The sequence below is a fragment of the Bos mutus genome, chromosome 25, assembly GCF_027580195.1.
Source record: "Bos mutus isolate GX-2022 chromosome 25, NWIPB_WYAK_1.1, whole genome shotgun sequence".
In the NCBI taxonomy this organism is placed as follows: Eukaryota; Metazoa; Chordata; class Mammalia; order Artiodactyla; family Bovidae; genus Bos; species Bos mutus.
In genome coordinates, this window is record NC_091641.1 from 2,471,019 (window position 1) to 2,492,663 (window position 21,645).

At 47.7% G+C, this 21,645-nt stretch overlaps 1 protein-coding gene across 1 annotated transcript; it reads right to left on the bottom strand.

Moving 5' to 3' along the window:
- Nucleotides 1-4,748: 4,748 nt before the first annotated feature.
- On the bottom strand, nt 4,749-20,221 carry KDELR2 (KDEL endoplasmic reticulum protein retention receptor 2). The gene is made up of 5 exons (XM_070363085.1): nt 19,996-20,221; nt 10,719-10,819; nt 7,599-7,757; nt 6,391-6,643; nt 4,749-5,052 (listed from the first exon to the last, which is right to left on the bottom strand). The coding sequence occupies exons 1-5, from the start codon at nt 20,084-20,086 to the stop codon at nt 5,018-5,020; spliced, it is 639 nt and encodes a 212-aa protein (XP_070219186.1). The 5' UTR covers nt 20,087-20,221; the 3' UTR covers nt 4,749-5,017.
- Nucleotides 20,222-21,645: the final 1,424 nt, after the last annotated feature.

Sequence of the window (21,645 nt, forward strand, 5' to 3'; positions counted from 1 at the left end):
GCAGCCCACCAGGCTCCTCGGTCCCTGGGATTCTTCAGGCAAGAACACTGGAGTGGGTTGCCATTTCCTTCTCCAACGCATGAATGCATGCTAAGTCGCTACAGTCATGTCCGACCCTATGCGACCCTATGGACAGCAGCCCATCAGGCTCCTCTCTCCACAGGATTCTCTAGCCAAGAATACCGCAGTGAGTTGCCATTTCCTTCTCCACCCCGTAAGGGCAGGGGTTAGGAGTTCCTCGTTAGGAGCCTCCCTCGTTCAGAGCCTGAAGCCACTCGGCTGCTTGGTGCTGGGGAGTGGGGAGTAGCCTGATCTGCCTGCCTTCCTTCCTCCAAGCTGGTCGTAGGTTCTGACCACTTCTCGGCCCCTCCGCTCCCCTCCACCCCGGTCTGAGCCCCCTTCATCACATACCTGATCGGGTTTCCCCACTGCTCTCTCCAACTCTGCCGTTTCCCCTCTTCCTCTTCGGTGCATTGCCCTTACAGCAGCTGGAGTGACGATGAACCGTCAGACCAGGCCCATCAGCTTAGAATTTTGCAAGCCTACACTTTGTGCATCCAACCAGTCCATCCTAAAGGAAATCCGTCCTGAATATTCATTGGAAGGACTGATGCTGAAGCTCCAATACTTTGGCCACCTGATGCAAAGAACTGACTCATGGGAAAAGACCCTGATGCTGGGGAAGATTGAAGGCAGGAGAAGGGGACGACAGAGGATGAGATGGTTGGATGGCATCACCGACTCAATGGACATGAGTTTGAGCAAGCTTCCGAGTTGGTCATGGACTGGGAGGCCTGGCATGCTGCAGTCCATGGGGTCACAAAGAGTCGACACGACTGAGATGGAACTGAACACTTTGTGCTTAAAATGGACTCCAACCTCTTGCAGTCTTTTCCCTGGGAGTCACACATCACAAGTTTGCAAATGCATGGTTATCTCCCCGAGTTAGGGCTACTTTCTCCCTTCCTCACTCACCTTGCCTGCTGCGTTTTTTCCCCCTGAAATATACCAAGCTCATTCTGCTCCTACTGCAGGTATTTCCCTGTCACTGTCTCACTCCATTCGAGCCTCAGCTCTAACATGGCCTCTAGAGCTTTTCCTGAATATGAAGTCAAGTAGATAGTGTATCGGAGAAGGCAATGGCACCCCACTCCAGTTACTCTTGCCTGGAAAATCCATGGACAGAGGAGCCTGATAGGCTGCAGTTCATGGGGTTGCTAAGAAACAGGCACGACTGAGCGACTTCACTTTCACTTTCACGCATTGAAGAAGGAAATGGCAACCCACTCCAATGTTCTTGCCTGGAGAATCCCAGGGGTGGGGAAGTCTGGTGGGCTGCCGTCTATGGGGTCGCACAGAGTCGGACATGACTGAAGCGACTTAGCAGCAGCAGCAGCAGCAGCAGATAGTGTATGCCTGAAGACTCACTTTTTAAGTGCCCAGTGCCAAACTAGGTCAGAAATCTGTTATGTTCTAATAGTATAAAAAAATGACAATCCTTGTCATTGTTTGAAAGGATTAGTGCTATATTACGGGCTTCCCAGATGGGTGTTGTAAAGAACCTGCCTGCCAATGCTGGAGAGGTGGGTTCGATCCCTGAATCGGGATGATCCCTTGGAGAAGGGAATAGCTATCCAGTCCAGTATTCTTGCCTGGGAAATCCCACGGACAGAGCACCCTGGCACGCTACAGTTCATGAAGTCACTGAGTCCGACGTGACTGAGCACGCACTTGGTAAGTCTTGCAGTAAAAGTGCTATATATTACGGTGCAAGTTACTTTTAGGTAGAAAGGATAAAAGAGGAAACTGTTTCAGAACTGGAGGAGACCCTACCCCCACCTCAGCACCTGCACAAGGCTCATAAGACCGCACACTTCAAAAGCTAACCCAGATCAGGTTTGGGGGGCCTGGGGGGACGGCACAGTGATTACTGAGCAAAGTGCACGGTCCTTGGAATCTATCTTCCGCCACTAGAGGGCGAAGCACATAGAAAAAAGACACACCGCTGCCTCCGCCAAGTCGCTTCAGTCGTGTCTGACTCTGTGCGACCCCACGGACTGCAGCCTACCAGGTTTCTCTGTCCATGGGATTCTCCAGGCAAGAACACTGGAGTGGATTGCCATTTCCTTCTCCAAAAAAAAAAAAAAAAAGGCACACACACAGCCCCAATTCAATCAGCCTTCACTCAAATGGGTGGTTTTGCAAGGTACTTGGGAGTCAGGGTCTGAAGATAACGCAGGCGAACAAGGGCAAAACTACCAATGTGGTCAAATGCATCAGAGGAACTCCTACTGAACTGGTTCCAGCCAGCCTTCAAGGAAGCTGTCCCAAGCTGAGCACAAAGGGAGGGGAAAGAGGGTCCCTGAGGTCCCTAGCACTTAATGTGCACCGGTCTCAGGGCTGTGAGCTTCAGGACAGGGCTCCTTAACACCTCACGGAAATCCTATGGTGGAGTCTCTGCTGGTAACAGAGAGGCAACACGGCTCACGTTAATTCCAAGGTCAGGGCTAGACTGTGAGGGGCCAAAACTCCACACGTCTGACCCCAAAGCCTGTGCTTTTCCTAGCATTCCCACAGATCACTAATGATTTCTGCTGAAACCGAATCTTTGCATTCCAGCAAACTGTCTGACTTTCTGGTATCTCTGGGCTGGATCTTCCCTAGCAAGGCTTTCTACCTGCAACTTTTTCTCTACCCGTTTCTCTCTTTGACAGACTGTAAGGAAGCAGGAAACCTTGTTTTTTTGGCTACAATGAACAGCTTGCAGGATCCTGGTTCCCCGACCAGGCACTGAACCTGGGCTACTGCAATGAAAGCACTGAAGCCTAAGCACTGGCCCGCCAGAGAATTCCCTGGGAAACCTTCAAACCCCGTGATTGGACTAGACACTGTTGGATTGGTGTCTGTAAGCAGCCAACACCCAGCATCTTTTCAGAATTATTTAGTGAGCAAATCTGTTAATTCTGCTTTATTTTTATCTTTAAAGAAAAGACACAAATTCACACAAATAAAACAGCTTGATAAAAAGTATGAATTACCTGATAACCTTTATTCAGGAAGTGAGAGTAATTCAGAAACAGTGCTTAGTGAGGTGCGTCAGACAATGCCTTTGTTCCCGCGTGCGTGAGGCCGCTGCCCCGGTCCCGCGCCCCCGCAAGGTGCCTGTGGAGACGTCACCCTGGTCGACCACAGGATGGTGGCGGCATCTCAGCCAGCTTTACTTTTCCTTGGGCGGATGGCTGGCGGAGGTGTCGACACTCCATGCTTCCGCAAGTCCCAGATCCTTGCTCTGTGCTCGCCAAAGAACGAGCCCAGCTCGTGTGTGATTTACATGCACAAAAACAAGACTCCCCCGGCCCCCAGTTTGGGAACGCTGGGGTCTGCTCCACATAGGCCAGGATTTCCCACCCTTCCTCCTTGCCATTGGAATCTTCCAAAAAGGATGAAAACAGAAACTAAACTAGAATGCCTGAAAGAAAGATACTCTGATACACAAAAGCAAAGACATGGGCGGGGAGGCGGGGTGAGAGCGATAAGGACAGGAGGTTAAACTATGCAGTTATACTACCTGTTTAGAAAGATGTTTGGAGACACACTAGATAAAAGTCAAATCCATCCAGTTCCCTTCCTTCACAAGATACTTTAATGCAGTAAACAAGACTACTACTTTTTGTTGTAAGCACTGTTAGTATTCAATACTTTAACGTTTATGGTGCATCACAAAAAAACCAAAATCGTATGTTTTTGCATAAGTCAAAAAAAAAGCAGCAAATCAATACAATGGCAAAATCAGGAGGAAAACTGCAATAAAAACAAAGAGGTTTAGAGTGAGGGAAGAACAAACGCTTGCGGCCCTACACACCCTACATAGAGCTGTTGCCAATCGAAAAACAAAGGCGAACCATCCTGACACAGCGTGTTCCAAAACCCTTATTCAGGAAAAAAAGACAATTTATTCTAGGTTTAGTAAAATGTTTATTTAGGATGGTAACAGAAGATAAATCATGCAAGAGCTCAGTAAAAACAAAACAAAAAGTAAGAGGAACGGCACCTGGTGCTGCCAATTAAAAAAAAGAGTCAATCATTCTGCTATCCAAAAGGATATGAAAAACCACTTGAATCTGAGAACGGACATGGTTGTAGCAATCTTCTGGAACCGTAAATTAAAGTGATAGGTAACCACTTGTGTTCCATTCCTCAGAGGAGTCCTAAGTCCAAACTAATCACGAATGTTTCTCGCACGTCACGCTCAGGCGGCAAGCAGCCCAGGGCCCCACCCCGCCCCCGCAGCGAGCTTTTTGACACCCTTGGAAGAGTTTCAACTGACACTTAGTAGGGAGGAGGGCAGGCACCTTTGGTGACTCTTAAACGAAACTCCATCTACATTCAGAATCTTCAGATTTTGGTAATGAAAACCTTAGACTTGGAAGCTATCCTTACCAGCTTCGTGTAGTGTTTGACGTCCAGGGAAGGAGTTCCACGTCAGTGGGAAGCAATTTGAATGGATGTACCAAACTGGACATAGTGTCTCAGATTTCAAACAAAGATAACTCATCTTTTGGCAAAAAAAACACAAATAAATATAGTGGAATGCAAGTTTGATAGATGGAGGAATATATTATCTACTGACTGTCAAGGAGTACGATTTCATTGCAGACACAAAGAATCAACAATTTCAAAGAATTAAAAAAACCCAAAACAGTTTGCACTTATTCCTCACAAAATCTTCACTTTTGGACCACCCCCAATTGAAGCTACACACTGACTTTATTAATACAGCATTAAGTTTCTTTGTGTAAAAAATCTTTGTACATAGTATTAAAAAAAGATAAGGCAAGATGCATTAAACAGAAACCTTCTGGTTCTTTCCCTCTGGGTTCTTACAGAGCCACTGATGACTATCTGCAACAGAAGAGCTGAGTTTCCAATTTTCCGTATCAAGCATCTTGAGCCTTTGCTGCGCTAAGAATTCTGTCCGAGCACCCTGAGGACAGATGCTGGTGGTGGTCTTTGGCACTTACGCAGGCAGACTGAGCTTCTTTCCCTTGAGAACTACAAGTTTAAAGACAAGGATGAAAACAAAAGGTTACTCATCCTGACATGCTTCAGCTTCTTCCTACCCACTCCTAGAAGTTTATCATACAAGACACCACAGAGCAAGGTCCAGGGAGATGAGCTTCTGACAAGCACCAGGCATCTGACTTGGGTGTCAATAAACACAGTCCTCTGAAGTAAGAGAATGTCATATACACAAATTGGAATCTTCTTAATGTATCCGGATGCCCTAGCAACTGAATTTAAAAATACTAGTTCAATTGAAATTGTCTTTTAATTCATGGCAGCTTTTTGTCATCGTGACTTAATCCCCTAATTGCATATATTGACACATAACAGTTATGAAAATTTTGGATGTTAAAAAAAAGAGTTAAGATACATATGCCCTTGTATCTAGCAATTCCACCATTAGAAATTTTACTGGATAGCCAGGATTCTTACTGGCTATACAGTAAGCTATTCTTTACTGTATAGCCAGGATTCCTTAGCTGGGAGGCGTAAGGATAAGGGGATGACAGAGGATGAGATGCTTGGATGGCATCACCAACTCGATGCACATGAGTTTGAGTAAACTCCAGAGTTGGTGATGGACAGGGAAGCCTGGCGTGCTGCAGTCCATGGGGTCGCAAAGAGTCAGACACGACTGAGCGACTGAAGCGAGCTGAGGATTCTTAGCCTGGGATCTGTGGGTGGGTTTCAGGGCCCCTGAACTCCCTAAAACTATAAGCACATGTTTGTGTGAATACACGTAACTGTGCATTTTTCTCTGAGCAAGGACCATGGCTTTCATCAGATTTTTGTCAAGTTCACATGTACTCTATTCATACAAAGGCAAATATATATATATATATATATATATAAGGACACTGAGTTAAACACTGCATTTTTAAGCCCAAACACCCATGAACAGGGGGCTGAATAAATAAACTACGATAATAAACGTAAGACTCCACTGCTATTAAAAGTCATGCAGATGTCCAGGAAGAAGAACAAATTATAGACCAGCACGTTGAGTTTAAATCCTATATCATTAAACCATTATGTTTACTTACACATTATCAATGATTATTTTGGAGTGGTAGGATTCTGGGTGATTGTTTTAAGAATTATTAATTCTGATTGGTTTTACAATGAAAATGTGTCATTGTAGAAAAACAATAAAATTATAACAAATAAAGAAAAAAAAAGACTGAAAATCCTGACCAAGAATTCTACCTGACAGTCATTAAAATGTGCTCTGAAGCCAGTTCGCCTTCTGAGTAAGTGTCAGATCAGAAGCACGACGGCCAAGGGAGCCCTGGAAGAGGGAAGCGGGCCGCACACAGCCTGACGCACCTTTCGTGATGTACAAGTAGAAGAAGTCGCAGTACAGGATGGTCTGGACAACGCCGGCCACCACGGCAATGAGGTCAAAGAAGCCCTCGAAGTAGAAGCGCCAGATCCAGTTGACGAGGTACAAGGCGCGGTAGAGGCCCAGGAAGAACAGGTAGTGGGTGGTGATGGTCTCCGCCTCCCCGGTCTTGCTGATCATGAAGAGCTGTGGCAGGATGGCCACCGACTCCAGGTAGATGGAGAAGGTCCACAAGATCTGAGGGAGAAGCCGCAGCCCCGTCAGCGCCCGGCGCCTGCCGCCAACTCACAGAACACTCCTGCTTCACCGTGAAGCAGTGTAAAGGGAGCGGGGGCTGGGCATCAGCGCCCAGGACAGAGCAGCTGTGCACTTTAATAAACCACAGAAACTTAAGCCACATATAAAGGCGCAGACCCCCCGGGACAAGCGAGGTTCCCGGCCACCTGCACCTCCTTGGATCTCCCTCTCCGGCCTCGCCAGTGCTGCACTCTTCCCTGGGCAACTGCCTGGCTCTTCAAACGCGATGCTTCCCTGCCGGCAACCTCTCCCGCTCTGGCCCTGGGGCCCTGAGCCAACCCCGCCTCCTCCAGCGCTGCAGGACTAGGGGCTGGGTCCCCACCCCCTCACTGCCGTTCCTCCTTCCCAGATGACATACATCATTTCCCTCTTTCCTTACTCTTCAGGCTTTTTGTGGCATGGTTAAATCAAAGGGCTAAGAAGTCAGAGTCGTAATCACGCAAGCTCTCTTCCCAACCCAGCTCTTCATTCATGCCTACGGAGGAGGGGTCTGGCAGGAGTCCCTTGAGGGTTTACACCCAGGTGCCGCTGCCACCAGGGGACGACCAGAGCCTCACTCTGGACACTTGGGGCTGGAGGGAGCACTGGCGAGCAGGCCACCCCACCACGTGGCATGGCGCTGGGCACCAGGCAGGCTGCACTTCCTCAAGACAAGGAGTGCAGCAGCTTGGTGTCACAGAAGCCAAGCTTATATCCTAAAGGAGAGTCAGAAGACATTCAAGTGGGTGTCTGACCTGGGTGCTTAATTCTTGCCCAGGATTTATTTACATCAAACTACATTTATTTGCTAAGCCACTCCCTACCCACGCCCCCGAGACACAAAATAGAACCCCATTAACTGCAAACAGGTCTATTTCCTTAGGGAACCACACATGACTACCTAAGTAAAACTAACCTCAAGAGGAGAGAAATCATGATTGACTAGAAATGAGAGGCCGCCCACAGGGACCACCAGAAACTCCACTCGGAAAGTATCATGATTTCCATCGTAGGTTGCCTTAAATTTCATGTAGATCAGGTACACTGTGGCATAGGAGCAGGCAATGTAGATGAGCTAAAAGGATAAAAAAAGAAAAAGATGCTGTGTCATCAAAATATTACAATTGCTCCAATTCCCTTGGTTTTCTGCATCAGCCATATATATATATATAAAATTTAAATACAGTAAAATCCACTTTTTGGGGGTATACAGTTCCATACGTCATAAAACCACCACCATAATCAAGACACAGACCAGTCCTGACTCCCCCCACCCCAATTCCCTCCTGCTGCCCCACAGAGTCATGCCTTTCCCCCAGGCCTAACCTCTGGCAAGTGCCAATGTGTTCTCAGTCCCTGCACTTTGGCCTTTTCTAGAATTCCATTCCATAAATGGAACTTAACAGTATGTCACCTTTCAGACCAGTTTTTTTCAGTCAACATAACAACCTGAGATCCAGCTGTGCTGTCGTGTGTATTAAGAACTGGTCCTCTTGTGTCTTTAGGAAGAGGCAGCCACAGAGGTTCATCCACCTACCAGTTAGAGGACAGGTAGGTTGTTTACAGCTTGTGGGGTGGGGGATGGAGCCGCTGTGAACATCTGTGCACAGGCTTTTGTGTGAACATAAGCCTTCATTTCTCCTGGGTAAAGACCTAGGAGGGGGACTGCTGGATCATATGTTAAGTGTAAGTTTAACTTTATAAGAGACTGCCAAGAAATGTATTTTTAATCTCTTTGTAAATTATTAGATAGTTGCCTCAGAAAAGAAAGTGAATGGCAAGTTCAATACAGTTCAAAACCAAGGCACTTCCTTACAGCATGAAGACATTTCTGAGCTAGCACTTTTCAAAAGATAATATAGACAATGTAACTCATGTTACACTTTGCAATGACAGTTTTAACTCATGTTACTTTAACACGGAACATTGAGATTGTTGCTATGAAATTTCGTCTGGTTAACAACAAAAGCAAAACCAAAAGTAAGTGATAACTGTACAATGCATAGCTATTCAAGGGCTTACAATTAAGTTATACGGTGTTTCACATTCAAAAGGAAAAACACTATATACTCATCTGAACCCAAGAAAAAGTCTGACATTCTGAGATTATACCAATTTTCAGACTGCAGAATTTTAGGCTCAAGAACCTATGAACACAGGCAGCTGGAGTATCAGCCACATGACCTGGTCCCAGCCAAGTCGACTTGCAAAATTGGATTCGGAAAGCACTGGGGTCAATCGACATGAGAGGAAAATGAGAGCAGTCGTAAGTCCTCACACACTTCAGAACAAAGACCTGAGCTGTCCCAGGCATCTTGAAGTCATATTTGCAAATAGTCAACAAAATACCAAAACTGTCGCCTATACCCATAATACTGACGCAGCAACACATACACAGCCCTTCTCAATGCAAAATCAAGGAAGATTCACACCCTATACTGCTAGAGGTGCTCTCCCCACACAAAAATACTTGTACATATGCCTGTGAATAAACACATAATCTAACCATATACACTGCTGCTGCCGCTAAGTCGCTTCAGTCGTGTCCGACTCTGTGCGACCCCAGAGACGGCAGCCCACCAAGCTCCCCCGTCCCTGGGATTCTCCAGGCAAGAACACTGGAGTGGGTTGCCATTGCCTTCTCCGATGCGTGAAAGTGAAAAGTGAAAGTGAAGTCGCTCAGTCTGTCCGATTCCTAGCGACCCCATGGACTGTAGCTCACCAGGCTCCTCCGTCCATGGGATTTTCCAGGCAAGAGTACTGGAGTGGGGTGCCATTGCCTTCTCCGATATGTATACACAACACACACACATCTACGTACAGTCTCCCCCGCCCAGCCCCCCCACCCACAAGCAGCCCCGACGCATCCACGAGGGCTCAGCGGCCACTGAACAAAGCAGTTCTTTTTCTTCTCTCACCCATGCTTGCCATTTAAAGTAAGAAGCCATGAGCACATAAAACCCGCCTCTCATGCCCCTGATTTTTAGGAGTATGTTTGGAAGCAACAATTAAGCAAGTAAAGATTCCTGAAAGCTGGGCATACTGAGAGGGAGGGAAGGGGAGGGGATTCCTGCTCGCACACCTCTGACAGCTACAGTTTTAACCTGCCTGGACAATAAGCAAGGACATGGCCATTTCTAAGGAGGCAAATTCCTGATGAATTCCCTTCACTCAGTAACGAAGAATGGAACGCCTCTAGGTGACTCGAATGTGCGGTCACAGCAGCAATCGCAAGCGAGCCATCTGCCCAGGGCTGCCTGCCGTCTGCTCCCCTGCCAGAGCCAAGGCTGCTGCCTGCCGTCTGCAGCCCTCAGTGCGCCCCGGGGGTGCTCACCACGTGCAAGTTCAACGCCTGCAGAGCGGACCCAGACTGCCCGAAGCGCGGCATGTGTACCGCCCGCAGCGCACAAGAGGCTGGTGTATGCAATTACGCTGCGCTTTGAGAGTCATACATTCGTCTTCCTGTGGTTAGGAAAACTGTGACACCGAAGGTGGCATGGATACCAGCACTTAGGACGAGTTAGAAGCTTTAGAACCATATTAAGTAAACTCCGGTGTAGATGTCGCTTAAGCACGGCAAAGGCGACACGCGACGCACGCCTAGGCCCCAGAGAGGCGGGAGAAGGGGCAGCCGGAGCCCGCCTGCCCCTCCTCGTCCTGAACCAACCTGCTGGCCTTTCCCAGGGACCCTGTAATTTCCCACTGCTTGAAAACATAACAGTCACTCCTCTGTCTTTGAGGGTTTTCCAGAGCTTCAGAAGTTTATCACAGTTGAGGAACTTAAGATCAAGAAATCTCTAAGTGCAAAGTGCTTTAATTAAATAGATACTGCTTTGATACAGGAGACAATATGCTTAATGGTAACTAATCCAAGCTGTACGTACTAGGTGGTCTCAGAAGGCTTACACCAACAGCAGCACATCTAGACATTATTCTTGCAGATGCCTAATTAAGTGCACAGGTGACATAAGTTTAACAGTCTCCACAGGTCTGTGAGTTATGGACAAAACACACTCCTCTGGGTGCCACACCATACCTTCATAGACGTATTATACAATGAAATAAATGAAGTAAAAAGATCCAGGTAACGAGTTGTGAAGACCAGTGCAAACAGAAGCTGGCTTTTCCCAGAAATACCTGAAGAAACAAAAGCAAAGTGTTAGAAATACACCAACAGCTCTGTGATTCTTGAAGTCGATACCATGAAGGGACTGCAGGAACGCGGGGCACCAGGCGCCAAAGCCAGGGGCTGGGATGACTCCAAACGCAGGAGAACAGTTTCAGTCTTCCATTCCCTCAACATCCTTGAACAGACAAGGCGACGAGGAACCAAGTGGGGGCCGTGCTTCAAGGAAAAGTCTGAGCTGTAATCCCCCTGGCTCGGCCTCCTACAGTGACTGCTTTTGGGAGGCAGCATTACTTGGAGGAGATAAAAACTTAAATTATCTTAGATGAACCACACAACCAAACTCAGACTCCCACAAACAGGCTCCTGGATGCTATGGCAACAAGAGGGTAGGAACCTACTAGCCTTCCAAAGCAGCACCTTTTATTGTTGGAACATCTTGAAACTCTTTCTCCCTCCAGTCACCACTCCCCACTCCCCCCAGAGCCTGTGTGGAGCACAGGGACGCTCAGTCCAGACGATGAGAAGGTCACCTGCCATCTGGATTTGGCCAAATAGTTCTGTGACAACAGCCGTGTGCCGTGGGTTTCAGATGTTGAAGAGCGACTTTTTGAGCAAAGTGAATCTCACTAGGTGTCAGGACCCACCCACCCTCATCTACGTCGTAAACTTCACATCATTAGACAGCTAAGCAAGTTTGTATTTAGTGGAAACGTCACTGAACCCAAATCATTAGTGATATTCTTCCAAAGGTGAAAATCACATTGTTTTATTAAATGATATTTTACAAACAACACTACTGTCCAAAACTATTTTACAGCTTGTTGAAGCAAAAAGCCTAGCTCTGAGAACGTCATTTTTGTGGAGGAATAATTGCAGTTCCACCCTATTCACAAAAATAAACTAAGAGAAACTGAAGAAACAGCTGCCTCTGTCCCTCTGGATCCATCAGTCGCGGCCAATCTCAAGGGCCAAAGGTGGAGACACAGACACAGAGAGCAAGCATGCCCCTTTTAGTCTCTTCCCCAGCGGTAGGGAGTTTCTGTTTTTCTTATCACAGATCAATGTTCCAAAGGAGAATCAATGAGGCTGCTGTTGACACAGAAAACGTGCGAGAGAAGACAAAATGGGGAAGAGGACTGGGAGCATGCAGTTTGCGTCTGGCGACTGTGGAAGCCTTGCGAGAGAAACTCCCAGCTTATTTTCTATGTGGTTCTTTCCCATATTTTAAATTAAAAAATGACAGAATACATAAAAGCAAGTTTTGTTGTAAAGGGTTTATTCTCCTGAAAATTTGGAAGCCAGGTAAACTGAAATTTGCCCTTGTTTTCAGAATTCCTATACTAAAAATCAGGGACGGACATATCGTTTTTACCACCCCCCTTTGCAACCCAATTCCCATCAAAGTCATCCTTGAAGACAACCTCCCTCAGCGCTGCTTATTCATCCAGCAAGTACAGAAGACCCACTTCACCAGGCTGCTGCCCAGCTCCTGTGACAGCGCTTACAAAGCGCCCTGTGGTCATTTGGTCACCCGTCTCCCTCCCCTCGAGCCCCCCACCCCACCCCCCAACCCCCCGCCCGACCACACACACGGTCTGACACACAGCAGGGCCCAGAAAATACCTGCTGAATGAATGAACAAATGGAAAAAAAAAACAGTAATTCAATTTATTTTCATGTCTTGGGGGTAAACTCATTTTGTGGTATTTTGAGATAAGACTTCCAAAGAGTTTTGAAGACATACTGTGTCTCTGACTGTGAACAGGTGCATGCTCCGGGTTCTGCCCTAATTTACTGCCCGCCAGGGGGTGGGGCAGAGGAGAAGGGCACAGGCAGCATGTGGCTGCAGCTTGTCCTGTGGTGTAAAACCCGGGCAGGAGCCACCATGCTGGAGACCTGAGCGCTGTGTGCCCACACAGTTCTGCCCGATTCTTCCCGGCCCGGATCCCGAAGAGCAGGCTTTCCCCTTTAACACAGAAAACCTGTCTGTCTTCTCAAGAAGGCGGGGATCCCAGCTGAAGACAGAGCGGGCGGGGCAGGAATCTCCTTCCGGGGACACTAGCTCTGAAGCGGGAGGCGCTCCCACAGTCAGTTCCCAGGTTGAGACCGAAGGACATGAAGGCCAGGGAAACAAGCTCTGAAGACCACTCACTCTCAGTGGTTCTGTAACAAATGTACTGCACCTCCACACCAGGGAGCAGCACCTTCACACCAGGGACACCTCCACACCAGCGAGCACCTCCACACTAGGGACACCTCTACACCAGGGACACCTCCACACCAGCGAGCAGCACCTCCACACCAGGGAGCAGCACCTCCACACCAGCGAGCACCTCCACACCAGCTCCACACCAGCACCTCCACACCAGGGACACCTCCACACCAGGGAGCACCTCCACACCAGGGAGCACCTCCACACTAGGGAGCACAACTTGTAAAATGGAAACCAATCATCACACACACCACCATTCCCATCTTCTCCCACTGGGCCAAGTGAAGGTTAATGAACGCCTCCAACTAAGCATTCCAGTGTACATGACCTTAAATTCTGCTGCAGGTTAAAAGCTGCATTTCTCATATTTCCATTGGTTTACGGAACAAAACCCTCAACCAGACGGACAAGCCTTCTGTGAACTGTTTCTTCCTGCCAACACTGGATGCACCCAAGCGCCACAGGTCAGAGCAGCAGGAAAACCTGCAGGGCAGTGCTCACCCGGCGCCCCGGGCACCACGCACCGGCCCACTGTCTCCAAGGTGCCAGCTGCTCTCCTAACGGCCACTAACACCCTAGCACAGGGGTCAGCAGCTGGCTCACAGCACAGCTCCTGTGAGCAGGGGAAGGGGCTGTGGAGCCAGAAGGTTTGGTTGGGTTCAAGCTCATCTCTGAGTGCACCAGGTCACACAGGGCCGTTACATACTCGGCCCCGCTAAACCTCACTTTCTGCCCCTGCCAAACAGGGACAAAGTATGGGCCTGTTGCAAAAAGTGTTTTTTCGATACCTGCCATGCTTGTGGGTGCTTAGTGACAGCTCTTGTTACTATGTGCTGCTTTGCCACCTTTTCCTGTTTTCAGCAAAATCCATGCTATTTTATTAAAAATACCAACTGGACCTAGTAAACACCCCTTCCACCTCCACTTTAAATACGACGCTCCAGGCTTTTTTAAAGCCCCTTTCTCTGTATGTGTATTTGTATGTACTCACACGTTTGCCCCTTAAAATGGGCCATACTATCTCTTTGTTTACAACTTGCTTTCTCAACTTAGTATTTCAGACATATCTTCTCCTGTTAATACTTCTGCCTTATTCTTTTGAATGGCTGCATAGTGTTCTGCAGTGTGAATGTACCAACATTTGTGTGACCCCTCCACACAAGTGGACATTTGGGTTGTGTACAATTTTTGTTCTTGTAAACGCTCCATGAATATCTTTGTATCTATAAATAGTGTTCTGTGTTTATTTAGGCACAACAAACACCTTTATACCTGTGGTTAGCTTGTTCACATACATGGCAATTTCTGTAGTTCAAATTCCCTAGAAACGCTGACAAAATAATTAGCACTTTAACTTTTGAAATAATGTCAAATTTCTCCTACATAGGCTGTGCCAATTTACATATTCACAACACCAGATGAGAATATTCTTTACATCTCTGCTTACATCAAGATGTCGTAAACCTCTGACTTTTTCCCACCCAGTGGCAAAAGATGGCATCCACTGCTCTTTTAACACCCAAACTTCTAACTACTAATGAGGCAGGGTGTTCTTTCACTCTGAACTGGCCTTCTGTTATTCTTCTATAAACTGCCAGCTTCGCTCATTTACCTATCAGGTTGTTGGTTTTTTTAATTTGGAGGATTAATTAATTTAATTAATTTAAAATTAAACATTAATTTTAAGGTGGATATTAACCTTTTGCCACTTAGGTGGCAGGTTATATTGCAGGTTATTTCTCTCAATTTATTGTCCTTTGACTGTGATGATATTCTGAATTAGGAAGGTACTCTGGGGAGGCGAATTGCCCTGTCTGCTCTCCTCTGCCCCGGTCCTGTCCAGGACCAGGTACGGTATGAACACGCATTCGGGCCACTTCTATGTCCATCAGCGAAGTTGCATACGTTCCTCATGGAGGTCTCATACCCTCCTTGCTGTGAAATCAGAGGAGCCCTCCCCAGGGTCTTTCTCGTCACTTCGCATCCACAGTGTTTACTGCCTATGTGGTTTGATATCCTGGATTTTTATCTTTTTATATATATCTTATTTCAGCTAAATTGCCGCTTTCTTGAGAAGAGAAACTTTGACAGTGGCAAGCTGCTGCTCAGAACTGTGTCCCCAGTGCCTTGTGGCCACAGAGTGGGTGGTCAGTAAGTAAGAGCCATGATTACTCAGGAGCTTGACACTCCAAAGAGCAGAGGTGATAGCTGCTACAAAGAGGGAGCTGGGAATGGGAGGCAAAAGCTTCCTGGAGTATTCAAAGATGATAAAAGAAGAGGTGTTTTCCTTGTGCTTCAAAAATATAAACTGTCACAACGAGGATGTACTGTGCAGCACAGGAAACTATACTCAGCAGTCTGTAGCAAACTATAAGGGAAAGATTCTGAAAAGAACACACACACACACATCTGAACCACTTTGCTATACACTTGAAACGAACACAACACTTAAATCAACCACACGTCAATAAACAACAACAAAGAGAGGACCCTCCCCCAATCTGGAGAAGCCACCACAAAATACACAAATAAATCAAACAAAATGCCAGTTCACTGTATACCACTTAAGACAATTTAAGAGGAACTATATTAAAACCTAAAACTTAAGCACATTTAAGAGCCAAGAAAATGGCTGCTTTTTGTAAATCAGATACATTCACTGTAAATAAACTATCTCCTCATAAAATTCAAACTATAAAGACCACTGCTACTGCTAAGTCGCTTCAGTCGTGTCCGACTCGGTGTGACCCCATAGATGGCAGCCCACCAGGCTCCCCCGTCCCTGGGATTCTCCAGGCAAGAACACTAGAGTGGGTTGCCATTTCCTTCTCCAATGCAGGAAACTGAAAAGTGAAAGGGAAGTCGCTCAGTCGTGTCTGACTCTTTGCGACCCCATGGACTGCAGTCCACCAGGCTCCTCCGTCCATGGGATTTTCCAGGCAAGAGTGCTGGAGTGGGGTGCCACTGCCTTCTCCAATAAAGACCACACATACACATATATACACTATACAATTACAAGAAACACAGGGACACTGCACACTGCTGTCAAGTTTAGGAGGACGGAAAACCTGTGACTCACACGACAACAGCTAACAACAACCTGAGTAACAGGCGGAGGAGAGCGGGGAAGGCCCAGGAGGAAGGCTGGGAGCCCTGAGCTCAGAAGGATCCACCAGCAGCTTAAGCCCACTAGACAGAACACTAACAACTATCAGCCTACAGGAAAATGCAGACAGGAAGTTCGTCACCTACAAACCAAGGGGTGTTCCCCCAACACTCCCCAGGTCCATGTTTGGGACACTGTGGATTCAGCTGCATCAGAGCTCAGGAAGACGAGGAACTCACATTTCATTCATCCCTCCATCATGACAATGCACACAGCGGAGAATGTCAATCCTAACAAAACCAAGATCAACTCCCCAGCCTCCACTTTAAAAGGTCCTTTGTGGCTGCTGTTCTGGAATTAGACGGTCAGAAAAACAGAATCTTCCTCACTAAACTATCTCATCCCTAACCCTAAGGGGAAAAAGCCTCGTGGTTCTATAGTTGCAGCTATGTTCCAAATAAGGGCCAAAATCCTAAAATGAATCCCAACACCAGTATTTTCAAAGTGAGAAACACAACCTGAATGTACATGTCTCCTATTCCAGTTATTTGAGAAACTCATCAAATTCTTACCCTTTCAAAAGTCCCTAAACAACTTTAAATTAGGATGGAAAAACAAGGCAACCAGTCAAATCCAGATTTTAATTCTGAATAAATGATCTTGGTGATTTTGATTTTTATAAGGCTAGAAAATCTCACATGTAAGAACAAAAATGATCCTAAGTCTGACAATGAGGATAGTTTAGTAACTATTGGAATACCAAGCAAACAGACACAAATTTAACTCACCTATTTATCTTCCTTGTTATTTCGGCTTAAGTATTTTATATTTCCTAAATACTCCTAAATCTCCCAAATGAAAACAGTGAATGTCAAAAAACAACAAAATAGCAAACCCTTTCAACTTTGTCTCATTACTCAGTGCTTCCCTGAGAACTCCATATTCAGCACTGTACTAACTTCCCCCCAATATCTTAGTTTAGATCCATGTTTAGGAGATAGTGTGCTTCAATATTAAATGTCTTGACAGAGAAGGGGATTCTGAGGAACATATAAAAGACTAAGAGACTCATACAAAGACTTTGGAGCAAAAATAAAGATTAAAAGTAACATTTCTGGTGATGGGGTGGGCAAAATGAGTGAAGGCAGTCAAAAGGCAATGACTCCCCACTCCAGTCCTGTCGCCTGGAAAATCCCATGGACGGAGGAGCCTGGCAGGCTGCAGTCCGTGGGGTCACTAGGAGTTGGATACAACTGAGCGACTTCACTTTCATTTTTCACTTTCATGCACTGGAGAAGGAAATGGCAACCCACTCCAGTATTCTTGCCTGGAGAATCCCAGGGACGGGGGAGCCTGGTGGGCTGCCGTCTATGGGGTCGCACAGAGTCGGACACGACTGAAGTGACTTAGCAGCAGCAGCAGCAGCAGTCAAAAGGCACAAACTTCCAGTTAGAAGATAAATAAAACTTTGGGGATGTAACATACAATGGGGACTATAGTTAACAAGACTGTATTGCATATTTGAAAGCTGCTAGGAGAGTAGATCTTAAAAGCTTTCATCACAAGAGAAAACAAAAGTCGCTATGTGTGGTGATGGGTGTTAACATGATTACTGTGGTAATCATCTCCCAATATATATATCAAATCTGTATGTTGTACACCTAAAATGAATACAATGTTATATGTAGATTATATCTTGATTAAGCAGGGATTAAAAATAACATTTCCTAGGGAATTCCCTGGTGGTCCAGTGGTCAGGACTTCACCTAACAATGCAAGGGGTGCAGGTCTGAACCCTGGTCGGGGAGCTAGGATCTCTCATGCCTCAGGGCCAAAAAACCAAGACATAAAACAGAAACAATATTGTAACAAATTCAATAAAGACTTTAAAAATGGTCCATATCAAAAAATAAAATCTTAAAAATAAAATAACATTTTCTGAGTACAGAAAGAAATGACCTAAACTACTGACCTGGCATCAAATGCCTAAACCAAAACTCCATAGACCAAACACATGTTCGCCTAAACACAAACTCCACAGACCAAACAGACGTTCGTGCAGGTCTTTCACTGGGAGTCACTCCTTGCCTGTACACCAATCCTGGCTCTACCAGTCATCTCACCTCCCTGTGCCTCAGTTACCTCCTCCAGGGAACGGGGGCAAGGGCACTCCCTTCATAAGGTTATTTCAAGGACTACGTGAAAGTGTTCGTCATGTCTGACTCTTTGCGACTCCTTGCACTGTAGCCCACCAGGCTCCTCTATCCATGGAACTCTCCAGGCAAGAATACCGGAGTAGGTTGCCACTCCCTTCTTCAGGGGATATTCCCAACCCAGGGATCAAACCCAGGTCTCCCGCATTGCAGGCAAATTCTTTACTGTCTGAGCACCAAGGAGTATGTGGGATAAGCCATATAAGGCATTTACCTCACTACCTAACACACAGCCAGCACTTAAATATCAGCTCTCACAATCGCTGAAATTACTTTGCTGTCATTGGAAATGGTACAACTGAACCCCTCGGAACTATGCATGAATTGAGAGATCATCTCCAAGCCAAACACACTGGTTTCAGTACGTGGACTTTGTAACATCCATTTTGACTGCTCAAAGGTCTTTTTTGGTTCTTCTTACTTCCTGGATCTCAGCTGTGTTCCAGGGAGACAGGTGAGGCCTGAAGACTACAGCCAAAGAGGTGGTGTTATTATTCTAGAGGCGAAAATAGGTAGAAATCAATCAGGTACATGGAATTCTCTGCCACCCGAGTCATTTAGGACTCCATCTTTTACTGTCTCTGCAAAAATTAAGTTCTTTAATTTTCCAAACGTTTATTACACTGAGGACATGGCATCAAAAATATGTGTAAGGAAGACTGTACTTTTAAGAAATCATTTAAAAATTCGCCGTTCTTAAGCTCTTAGAGCTAACGAAACGCAAAACCGTGCAAGGACTAGCTGAGAAAGATGGGTCTCACTGCCTCCCAGCAGCGTGTGCACGAAACGTGTACTCGCGAGGAGGAGCCGCCAACTCACTGGTGACGTGGAGTGAGGAATTACAGGAGACCACAGGAGACCTCGGCGGTACCCGGCGACGCGCCGCAGGTCTAAGAAAACCCGTTATTAGATGGAGGCGCTCAGAGGAGTTTTGACAAACTAGATCGTCCCTCAAAGCAGCATTAACTGCCCCAAGAAATTCGCTTAGAGATCTCCCCACAGGCCCCTCCCGCGGCAGGCGCGATCCGGGACCCGAGGGCTGGGTTGAAGCCCACGGGACTCTAAAGGACAGGCCTGCCCGGGCACCTTCACCGAAAGGCCGGTCCTCCGAGGGGCAGGGTGGGGAGCGGGGTGACCTCTCCCCACGTCCGCCCCACCTCCCGGGCTGGGTCGGCTGCCACGTCAGGCCCAGCGCGGCGATCCTGCCCATCCTCCTCCTGCGCGTCCCATTGATTCGCAGGCTCCCCGCACTTCGGGACACCCCCCCTTCCTACCCAGGCGCGCGGAGAAGCGCCCACTGAAGCCGGGGGCGCGGGGGACCGGCGTGCTGGACCCGCCGCCCCGCAGCCAAACTTTTCAGATCCAACAAGGGCCCGCGCGGTCCACTTGGCGCCTCTCCGGCCCCCGACGGCTCAAGTTCGCAGCCGACCAAGTGCAGAGCCGGGCCCAGCGCCCCGACACCGCACCCCGGCCCGAGCTCCTACCCCCAAGGGCCGCAGGCTCCCCTCGGGGCCCGGCCGCCCGCCAGCCCGGCCGAGGGGGGTGTGTCGGGCCGGCGCAGGCCTGCGGGCCCTGGGGCGGCCCAGGTCGCCCGGTCCTCCCAGGGACCCGGCCCCGCGCCCGAGCTTCTCCCGGGCCTCGCCCGCCGCTCACCGGCGCAGGAGCGCGTCTTCCAGATTTTCAGCAGCAGGATGACGATGGCTGCCAGGTGGGACAGGTCCCCGGTCAGCCGGAAGATGTTCATGGCGGCGGCGGCGATCTGCGCGGCGGCCCCAGGCTCGGCAGATCAGGCAGCGGCGGCGGCGGCGGCCCCTGAGAGGAAGCGGCGAAGATGGCGAGAGCGGGCGCGACGTGGCCAGGGACGTGGCCGAACTGCCGGCGCGCGCGCAGGGCAGCTTGGGAGAGCGGGCGACCGCCAGGCCCCGCCCCGGCCCCGCCCCTTAAAGGGCACGCGCAGAGCGCAGGCCGGGCGAGAGCGCAGCTGCAGGGCTCGCTCCGTGGGACCCTGACTCCTTGCCAACTTCCCCCTGCCAGGTTTCCGGCTTCCCCAGGGGAGCCAGCGATTTCCTTTAACTTTTGAAATGATACTCCCTTGTGAGGGATATTTTTTTCCCCCTCCCACTGATCTTAAGAGCTCTATCAGTTCTGTTCAGTTCGGTCGCTCAGTCGTGTCCGACTCTTTGCGACCCCATGGACTGCAGCAGGCCTCCCTGTCCATCACCAACTCCCGGAGTTTACTCAAACTCACGTCCATTGAGTCGGTGATGCCATCCAACCATCTCATCCTCTGTCGTCCCCTTCTCCTGCCTTCAATCTTTCCCAGCATCAGGGTCTTTTCCAATGAGTCAGTTCTTCGCATCAGGTGGTCAAAGAGTTGGAGTTTCAGCCTCAGCATCAGTCCTTCCAATGAATATTCAGGACTGATGTCCTTTAGGAGTGACTGGTTGGATCCCCTTGCAGTCCAAGGGGCTCTCAAGAGTCTTCTCCAACACCACAGTTCAAAAGCATCAATTCTTCGGTGCTCAGCTTTCTTTATGGTCCAACTCTCATCTCTATACATGACCACTGGAAAAACCATAGCCTTGACTAGATGGACCTTTGTTGACAAAGCGATGTCTCTTCTTTTTCATATGCTCTATAGGTTTACTGTATAAAAATGTATGAGGAGGGAAATTGATGTGATTGCATCACTCAAGATAAGGTGGATATTGGGGATATTAGGAAGAGTGCGGTTTATGCAGGGGTCTAAAGATTTTATCATTCTGAGGACTCTGAGAAAGTGTGCAAAATTAGGTTAGAAAATGAACATTTCTGTAGGATGTGAAAATCACAAGAAATTTCTAATGGGATGAAGCTGATAAACAGAATACGGCTGCGTAATTTACAGAGCCCAGCGCAAAATGAAAATATGGGTTCCTCGATTGTTCAAAAGCAGGAAAAAAGTGCTATTAGAGGTACTAAAATGTAAAGCTTTCCCCTTTATTCTGCATTCTCTCTCGGCTTGTTTCCTGTTTGCTTTTTAATGCCATTCTAAGTAAAGAAAAAAAGAAATTTTTAAATTATGGTCATGAATTTTACTGTTTGTCTTTATATCGTACTGTATCATTTTTGACAGCAAATATCAGAGCATGTAACACAGATGCAGAGTGGAGTGCGGGTCCAAGAAAGCCGGTGATTGGTTTTGGTTTTGGACCTGGATCCCACGCAGCAGACCTGGCATTGGAGGCCCCATTATTTGGGGGAGCACAGACACCCCTTGGCAGAAAGTAGTGATCAAATTATGAAAACTCTCACTGGTGGTGG

Bases quoted from the DNA above. Each gene is read 5' to 3' on its own strand.
- KDELR2 (XM_070363085.1), bottom strand. From the start codon at position 20,086: ATGAACATCTTCCGGCTGACCGGGGACCTGTCCCACCTGGCAGCCATC. The intron at 7,758-10,718 runs GTATGGTGTGGC...TTATCCTTTTAG, and splicing joins TGTATAATACGTCTATGAAG to CTCATCTACATTGCCTGCTC. The intron at 6,644-7,598 runs GTTAGTTTTACT...CTTCTCCCTCAG, and splicing joins ATGATTTCTCTCCTCTTGAG to ATCTTGTGGACCTTCTCCAT.